The 9114-nt window shown below is 61.2% G+C and overlaps 1 protein-coding gene across 3 annotated transcripts; it reads left to right on the forward strand.

The window, feature by feature from the left end:
• Positions 1–2715: 2715 nt before the first annotated feature.
• Positions 2716–8157, forward strand: UBALD1 (UBA like domain containing 1). 3 transcript variants are annotated; one of them, XM_028484130.2, is made up of 3 exons: positions 2716–2840; positions 6322–6384; positions 6708–8157. In XM_028484130.2, the coding sequence occupies exons 1-3, from the start codon at positions 2808–2810 to the stop codon at positions 7059–7061; spliced, it is 450 nt and encodes a 149-aa protein (XP_028339931.1). In that variant the 5' UTR covers positions 2716–2807; the 3' UTR covers positions 7062–8157. The 3 variants fall into 3 exon arrangements, with proteins under 3 accessions (XP_028339931.1, XP_023979263.1, XP_054938437.1); XM_024123495.3 differs by having other exon boundaries at positions 2716–2927; positions 6708–8141; XM_055082462.1 differs by lacking the exon at positions 6322–6384 and having other exon boundaries at positions 2716–2927; positions 6708–8124.
• The last annotated feature ends 957 nt before the right edge of the window (positions 8158–9114 follow it).

Consider the following 9114-nt stretch of genomic DNA (forward strand, 5'->3'; position numbering starts at 1 on the left):
CCACTGGCTCTGAACACTGTCAAGAGTGTAAGGAAGTTTGGATTCCAGCCTCAGTTTCCTTATCTGTAAAATGGGGCTTGGGTTCCCTACAGTGGTCCAGATGGAGGCAAAGAGGTGAGTGCTAAAATGGTGCTCTGAGCACCACAGGCATTAATCCCCCAGAGCAGTCCTGGGAGAGTTCTGAGCTACTACCTTGGGTTCTACAAATGAGGGAACTGAAGCTCAGAGCCAGAGAACCTTGTCCCAACATCAGAGTCATTAAGTGGCAGAGTCAAGACTGACATCCAGGTCTGTCTGGCTCCAGAACCTGCTCACCTTCCACCATGCCCTGTTGCTGTCCCAGTAGTAATAGTGATAGAGGTAATGACATTCAGAACTGCCCACCCCGTGCTGTGCTGAGCGCTTTGTCTACATTCATTCACGCTTATGATGCTTTGTGAAGGTGAGGGGCCATTTTTAATAAGAGCAGAACTCTCCTGGCACCAGCATGGTTTGCAAAAAATGGTGCAGCCTGAGTGATCCCCATGTGGCAGAAAGGGGCTGAAACCTTATTTCCCGAGTGGACTTGGGAAATAAGTCCCAAGGTGACTTCTGCCAGGGTTGAAGCACCCACCTGAAGGGGACACTGAATCCTCCCCCTGCCAAAAGGCCAAGCTCCCATCTCCAGCCCTCAGAGGCCGCTTAGCAGCCCCACTGCTCCAGGGTCCCCTCCCTCCCCCAGCCATCCCCATGCCCCAGCCTCCCCGGAGCCCCCATAACCTTGGGAGCCTTCAGGTCCTGTCCACCAGTCTCCCATCCCCCTCCTCTTACCAGTCAAAGCCAGAATCCCCTGGAAGGGTTGAGGGACCCAGGAAGGGCTCCTCCCCCCACGGTGGGACAGTTCCCTCCATTCAATCTAACTCTGCAACAAATCCCTGGGCAGGGACAGACTCCCCTGGAACCAGACACATCTAGAACATCGTCTGACCCGGACTGGTCCTCTCTGCCACCATCTGGTCTCCACAGTGCTCAGCCACAGTGATCCTAATGCACACGACGGATCAGATGTACTAAAACCCCTCAACAGCCTTTAGCCCACCATCTCCAGGGCCTGTGCCTGCTTCCTGAGGGCACTTTCCACACTTGCAATTTTACATCTCTTCTGGGGATTTTTCTTTTTTTAATTTATTTGGCTGCATTGGGTCTTCGGTGCAGTGCGCGGGCTTCTCATTGTGATGGCTTCTCCTTGCGAAGCATGGGCTCTGGGTGCGCGGGCTTCAGTAGTTGTGGCACACAGGCTCAGTAGTTGTGGCACACAGGCTTAGTTGCTCTGTGGCATGTGGGATCTTCCCGGACCAGAGTTCGAACCCGTGTCCCCTGCATTGGCAGGAGGATTCTTAACCACTGGGCCACCAGGGAAGTCCCTGTTCTTGGGATTTTTGATGCACGCCCCCACCCCACCCACCAGCCGACCCTTCTAGAGTTTGTTCTCTGCATCCCGGGCCAGATCAGAGCCAGGAACAGAGTAAGGGCCCAATAAAGAGCTGCTCAACTAATGAAACTGGTATCCAGGGAGCGTGGGGAACCGAGATAAGGCCATTCTGAGCCGGAGTGACGAAGCCCCCGGCCCCATCTCCCAATCAGCCCGGCTCCGACACTCCCGACCGGCAACGTCAACCGGAAACGGCGCGTGCGGAGCTGTAAACACAGCCTGCAACACCCTACCCACCGCTCTCTTCAGCCCCGCCCCCGCCCTCCACGTGACGCGCCCCGCCCGCCCCAACCCAGTGCCCGCCCCCGCTGCTGCCTCATTGGGCAGCCAGCTTTGTTTACCTTATATGGCCAGGTCCTAACACCTCCCGACAGCCCATTGGCTGAGGCGCGGCCTCACTCACTTGACGTCACAAGGACTGAGCGATGCAAATAAACCAGGGCATTCTGGGAATGGGAGTTCGGGGCCGCCCCGGAACTGGCGCCGCGCGGTCCTAGGGTCCGCACGCTAAAAGCTGAGAGTTCCTGCAAAGCGCATGAGATTTTGCATGGGAAAGTGCGAGCATCCCGCAGAGGGTACGCAGAAGCTCCAGAGACTGCCGGCCTCGCCTACCTGTCTCGGTCGCCATCCCTTCCTCTGACGTTCCTCGGGTCTACTGTGTGCTTGGCGGAGCGCCAGGCCGGGGAGGGACCCGTGTCACAAGTGGGCGACGCGAGCTTGTGCCCTGGGTGTTGGGGAGACTCGGAAGGCTTCCTGGAGGCGGTGACTTTAGGCAGACCCCTAAAGGGCAGATTAATTCATTCACTGAACGAGTATCTGTAGGCGCCTACTGTGTGCCAGGCTTTCGGGGCCTTATGGCCCTAGTGCTGTTGATTTGTGCCAAAATTCTTGGCCCATCCCCCTCCCCAATAGTGCGCCTACTCAACACAGGGATGCTAACCACACTGGGGTTCGGGATACTGGGATCTTGGTAAATACCCTGAGGCTGCGTTTGCGCCCATGCACAGTGTCTGTGGCCCCCGTCTCCTGACTCCCGTCAGTTCAGTCACGGGCCTGGGCACGTGCCCATCCAGCTTCTACACACAGTAGGCGCCCAACGCTCAGACACACCTTCGGCCCGGGCCCGGCCCGCGGCTCCCGGCCGAGCGTGGCGGAAGCGGCGCGGGACTACATCTCCCAGCATGCCCCCCGCGGCCCGGAGCGAGGCGAGGCTCGGTGAGTCAGAGCCGCACAGTAAATATTTGTATTAGCCGGAGCCGGCTCTCTAATGGTGGACGCGTGAGGCGAAGGAGCGCGCGGCGGCGGGAGGCCGGAGCGGGCAGGCGGCGGAGGCGCCATGTCCGTGAACATGGACGAGCTCAAGCACCAGGTCATGATCAACCAGTTCGTGCTGACGGCCGGCTGCGCAGCCGACCAGGCGAAGCAGCTGCTACAGGCGGCCCACTGGCAGTTCGAGGTGCGCGGCCGGGCTGGGGTCGGGGCTGGTGTCCGTCCCGCGTGGCTACGCGTGAAGTGGGGCATGTGCGGGCCGGTATGGACACGTGCCGCGGCGCGCTCGGCCGGGGTCGGGTCCGCGCTCTCGGCCCGGAGTCCCGGCGGTCGCGCGCCCCGGCGGCCGGGCCGCAGGGCGCACACGCGGCGTGCGGGTCAGGCCCCGCGGCGCGGCCGCGTCTACGCGGCCCCCGGAAACGCCGCCCGCTCGGGGTGGGCGGGAGGGGTAGTCTGCCCCCCCCGGGCCCGAATCCCCGCCCCCCAAATTCCCAGGCGATCGGTTTCGGGGGCCCCCCTTTTTGTGCGGGTAACGGCCAGGGCGGGGCGGCGCCGAGGCCCAGACGGACAGACTGGCGGGCGGCCGGAAGGAGGACGCCCCAGGCCTGGGCCGAGCTGAGCCCACGCCGCCCCCGCCTTGAGAGCCGCGGGTTTGAGATAAGGGAGCCCCGAGCCCGCGGGTGGAGCCGCCCGGTGTGTGTGGGTCTCAGGGTCTGAGGATTTGCGTGTGGGCTGGACAGCTCGGCGGCGCGTGTCCACGTACATGTGCATTTGTATTTACGCACGCGCCACGCTGCGTGTGGACATGTTGGTGCGCGTGTGTGTGTGTAAACACGCAGCCCACCGGGGCGCGGGTGCGGGGTGTGTACCCACAGGTCGCCGTTTTGCAGACGGTGCTCTCGCGTGTGTACACACGTGTACAGGTGTTGTGTCGGAGCCCCACACTACAGCTACGGGTGCATCTGTGTACCCTGCTCCAGAGGCGTGTCCAGGTGCTCTCCTCTGTGTTGGCCGGCGAATCTACCTGCACAGTGCATGGCATGGTATACACGGTTCAGTAGCTTCTAGCTTTCAGCCAGCTGGGCAGGAGGTGGGGCTGCCCCAGCCTGGCCCCCATCTCCCCAGGCCTCCCTGACCCATAGGGCACTAGTGCCCAGGGCTTGTGCTGCCAAGAGGCCACCTGGCCTTCCCTACTCTGCCGCCCCAGAAATAACCCAGGATGGTATCTAGGGATGAGGCCAGAGCCCCTTGAGCTCTTCCCCTCACAAGTGTAAGGTCACAGCCCCAGCCAGTCTGTAGAGTCTGTGCCCAATCCAGGCTTCAGAGCCTGGTTTCTAGATGGGGAGCAAGCTCAGGGAAGGTATTGGGGCCATAGGAGGGACAGGGAGCCAGGGTACTCTGGAGTTCAGCTTCCTGGGGGTGGGATGGGGATCAGAATTGCTGCCCGAAGGTTGGGACAGTCTGGGGAGGCAGTGGCCTGTCCACCCAGGGGAATCCTTGCTCACTTTCCTACCAGAGATCTCAGGGGGACCGCTAACCCTGCGGTGGTCACATCACAAGATGGGAGGCTGCTCTGTCTCTCTGAGCAGGTCCCACTCTCTGGCCTCAGTTTCCTCAGCTGTACCTGGGGCGTGTGAGTTGACCTCTAAGGAGTGAATGGCCGGCCCCCCTTTCAACCCCGGCAGCCCCACCCTGCAGGAAGGTCCCTAATCAGCCCGTTTGTCTCAAGAACTGGATGTGGCAAAACTTGCAAAACCACATTCATGGCAGTTTGCTTGAGTCCCACATCTGCATACACGGCTCTCCCGTCTGCCTGGGGCTGGGCAGGCAGGTGTCCGGTGGGAAGCGGCCCTGCCTGTCGGCACTCTCAGCCCAGCCCACAGAGCCTGGCACCAGCCTGGCAGTCACTCAGGCAGCACTGGTTGGTGTCGCTTGGTCACAGGACTTGAAAATGTAACTTTGAAAATGGAAATGCCTGGGGAAAAACTCTGATCTCAGGAGGGGCAGGAGCAGCTTGCAGACTGGGGAGCTCTGGTGGCCCCCAGGGTAGGAGCCCTGTGCGCCAGGCTCCCTGAGTTTCAATTTCATCATGTGTAAAATGGGGAGGCCGATAGTAGGGAGGTCTACTTAAGGTAAAAATGGATTGTGAACATCCAATCCTTAGGTCTTTCTGGGAGTAAGTGGGGTTCCTTGTGGTAAACTCCCCTCTGTGCCCTCCACCCCTGGCTGGCTGCACACTTGGACTGAGGGCGGGCGCAGCAGGAGGCCTCGTTTTTGGGTCATACTTTCTGTGATTCAGGTGTTAATGGGGACAGAAAGCTGCTGGGGGAGGGGAACTTGTGTGCTTTAAGGTTGGGGGTGCTTTAGGAAGGCAGGAAAAGGGTAGCCGTTTCTCCCTGGAATCCTCACACACAGCAATGGCCTTCAGAGTTGCCGTTGGGGGAGGAATGGTTTGGTGTGTCCCTTGGGGCTCCTGGGGGTGTGTGTCACAAGGAGGTGCTTAGAGATCAAGGCCCTCCCCCCAGCTCCCACACCCATGTTTGGGGACACTGGGGTAGGGCATCTCCAGCAGGAAATTCCCAGAGTAATTCACTTGAGTTTAATAATAAAACCCCTACGGTAAGCCCTAGAAGCCAGGCTGGTTTTCTGGGTGTGTTGGGAGTGGGGGAGGGGCTGACAGCGCTGGGCTGTGGGGTGGTGAGCCCGAGGCGGGAGCCATGGAGGGCAGAGCTACCCGCAGACCCTTCACACACTTGACGGGCTCCCTCACCCAGTACTTTCATAAGAGCAGCTGGTTCCTTTATTTTCCTGGACGCCTCTCCTGCAGGGGCCGAACCAGGACACACCAATGCCAGCAGAGGCCACCCTGGGGCCCCTCCCCTCAGCCCCCCAGGGTCACTAGAAGAGCTTGTCTGACCCAGGCCAGCTGCCACCCCCTTTTCCACCCACTTCTCACAGTCCTGGGTGCAAACCCCACTTCAGCCTTCCTCCTGCTCCACCACCTTGAGAACATTCCAAGGAAGGCTCAGGTAACTGGACAGGGGTGCAAACCCCAGACCATCCCACTTAATTCCGGCTCTTGCAGCTGGACCGTGGATCTCTGGAGGTCACTGCTGCTAGGGAGAGGAACCTGCAAGCCACCTAGTCTCGTCTCCCTGTGGTGCAGATGGAGAAACCAAGAACCAGGGCAGGGTCCCTTGGCCAACCTAGGAGAGGAGCAGGTGGGTTACAGACTCTCAACATCTGGGTGCCTTTGCCGTCCTCTGGCTCATAGACAAGGAAACTGAGGCTCAGGGAGGAGTAGGGACTTGCCATCCATGGAGTTGGTGGCAGTAGGGCTAGAATCTGCCGGAGGCCTTTCCCCATGAGACAGGCCCTCACGTCAGGTGAGCTGGAAGCACTTGGCAGCCATGTGGCAGGCAGTGTCATGAGGGTCCTCCCCACCCACCAGACCTGCCCAGAGGTCCACAGCGCCTCTTTGGGCTGCGACGAGGGTCGAGGGATGACAGCCATGCTGCCTCAACTTGCCAGGCCAGGGCCACAGGGGTCCTGAGGGTAAGCGTGGGCCTTTCTTTCCGCAGACGGCCCTCAGCGCCTTTTTCCAAGAGACCAACATCCCCTACAGCCACCATCACCACCAGATGGTAAGTGTCCCCTGCAGCCCCAGGGGCAGCCCTGTGGGGCTGTCCCGGTTTGGGGCAGGGGGAAGCCACCCAGGGCCAAGGAGGGTGCAGTGGCTCTTGGCCACGGAAGAGCCGCTGGGATGGGACTCCTGGGAGCCTGGCAGCAGGCACCGTGGGCCAGCCCGTCTCGGGCACCACACCTTTCCTCTGTGATCTCCTGGCTGGTGGACCGCCTGCAGGGTGGGGTGCCTCCAGGGAAGGGGCATGTGTCTCCTCGTGGGAGCCCGGGGCCCTTCCAAAAAGGGGGTGCTCACCCCTCCCTCTCTGTTCCTCTTCCCCCACAGATGTGCACTCCAGCCAACACCCCCGCCACGCCCCCCAACTTCCCTGATGCCCTCACCATGTTCTCCCGTCTCAAGGCGTCCGAGAGCTTCCACAGCGGAGGCAGCGGCAGCCCGATGGCCGCCACGGCCACGTCGCCCCCGCCGCATTTCCCGCTCGCCGCCACCGGCAGCTTCGTGGCACCCAGCTGGCCGGCTGCGGCCTCACCCCCAGGGGGTGCACAGCACCACCAGCCGCAGCAGCCGCCCCTGTGGACTCCGGCACCCCCTTCCCCGGCGTCAGACTGGCCGCCCCTGGTCCCCCAACAGGCCGCCTCAGAACCCAGAGCCCACCCTGCCATGGAGGCCGAGAGATAAGGGAGGCCCCTCCCCCCTCCCGGAGGCCAGAACCCCGTGGGGTGGGGGAGAGGACGTCTCTGCGGGCCCCCTTCACCTTCCTCTGTCTGCACCCCCATTCCCCAGAGCCCTGGGGGGAAGAGACCGGACCCTTGTGCCAGTACACAGGGTGCCCGCATGCGTACCCAGCGGCGCGGGCCTGCGGCACCCAGCTTTCATGGATTTGGTTCAGAGTCGTCTGGGTGCTGGTGGACAGAACCTCAGAGAACAAGCAGCCTTCCCCGAGGACTCACCCGCCCCACCCCACCCCAGGGGGCTGCGGAGCTCCCTGGGGCTGGTGGGCCTAGATCCCCACCCTCGGGAATGCAGAGCCTTCTCCGCATGTGTGCGTGTCGCTGTGTCTGTGTATTTATATGTATGTCGCTCTTCGAGAAGCAACCTAGTTTATGGGGCAGCTGGACTTTGCATGTTAGAGTGAGCCCCCTCTCCCCTTGTCCGCCGTCCCTCTCCCCAGGGCCCTGCCCCTCTCCACTGCCCCCTGGGCAGTCAGCCTTGCTGTTCCCTGCAGAGAAAAGGATTGTGGGAAACTCCAGGACTCTTCCCACCCATCCCCCAGCGCCTGCCTGCTGGGGCTGCCTGCATGCTTCCCCAGAGCCCGGGGGTACCCCATCCCTAGTTCCTTTCCCCCTTTTAACAAAGGAGAAGAAAGAGTTCCAAACCACCACCAGGCTCTGTGGTCTTGCCTCGTATCCTAAGCTTTGCTGCCAGCTGGCCCTGTGTGGAGGGGGAGGGAGCCAACGGAGCCCAGAGCAGGGGCCCACCCCCCAGTCCTGCCTGGCTCCACACCGCTCCTGTCTGTTGCTGTCTTTTCAACCACAACATGCTCTGGAATCTTCCTGCCCGCCCCAGGCTTTTCCCATGAAGTTAGTTCCTGCCCTGTGTTCCCAGAACCCCTGCCTCCGTCTGCTCACCCTTCCCCCTGTCCGACTGGACAGATCCCGACCTCCAGGGCTAACAGCTGCCTTCCGGTCTGCCTGGGTTTCACAGAGGACTTTTCTTCCTGGCTTAGGGCCCCAATGACTGGCTGCAGGCTGGACCCTCAGCCCAACCTCCAGCAAACATGCTGTGTGGGCAGGGCCTCCCTTGGGGAGGCACAGGCCACAGCACCCGTAGTAAGATAGCAGGCTTGGATGCAGAGCCCGTGGGGGCTAGCAGCAGGGACCAGACAAGGCTGAGCAGAGTCTAACCCACAGCTCAAACCTTTGGTTGCTAAGGAGACGAACCACTCGGGCAACAGGCCGTGGATCCCCGGCTGCTACCAAGCCAGGCTGGGGCAGGCACCTGTTCTTGCTCCAAGGGAGAAGCCAGGGCGTCCCACTCTGTCCTGGGCAGCCTGTACCAGTGGAGAGCATCCCTTGAGCAGCTTTGGGAGAAGGCAGTCTTGGCCTTGTACCCCTTCGTGAGGAGCTGGAACGTGGGGAAGGAAGGAGGCGGGGGCCTCTGCAGCCCTTCACTGGCAGACCTTACTCCTTAATCCGGGAGAGCGTGCCGGCACTCAGCCCTCTGTGGACGGCGTCTGGGTTGGGGAGTTCTATTTTGGAAGGTCTCCTGCTTGACAGGTGTCTCAGCACCTGCCATCAACAGTCCTCTTGCTCCCCAGGGTTGCCGTGCTGCCACCCAGCCTCACCTCTGCCCTGTTGGAGCCTGGACAGGCTCTGTGGACCACTGTCTGTCCCCGTTTATCACTGAAGACTGACCGCGGCGCCCCTGCTCTAGCTGTTGGTTATGTCCTGGAAGTGTGTGCTCACCTTGAAGCCCACCCTTCTAATGGCCTTCAGAGGGGGCGCAGCTCTGCCTGGGGTGCCTGTGGTGAGGGCATTGTGGAATGGGGCAGGATGAGAAGGGGGAGGCTGCCCTAGGCCTCAATCTTTACTGCAGCTTCTTCATCCTTTTGGATGGAAGACAATTCTCAGGGAGCTGCCACATCTCTCTCCAAGTGTAGGAAAAATGGTTTGTAGAGGCAAGTAAGTATTTTTGGGTTCTCTGTAACATGGGGGTTATCTGTAACAGTGTG

Source organism: Physeter macrocephalus, unplaced genomic scaffold, assembly GCF_002837175.3.
Source record: "Physeter macrocephalus isolate SW-GA unplaced genomic scaffold, ASM283717v5 random_131, whole genome shotgun sequence".
NCBI classification, from domain to species: Eukaryota; Metazoa; Chordata; class Mammalia; order Artiodactyla; family Physeteridae; genus Physeter; species Physeter macrocephalus.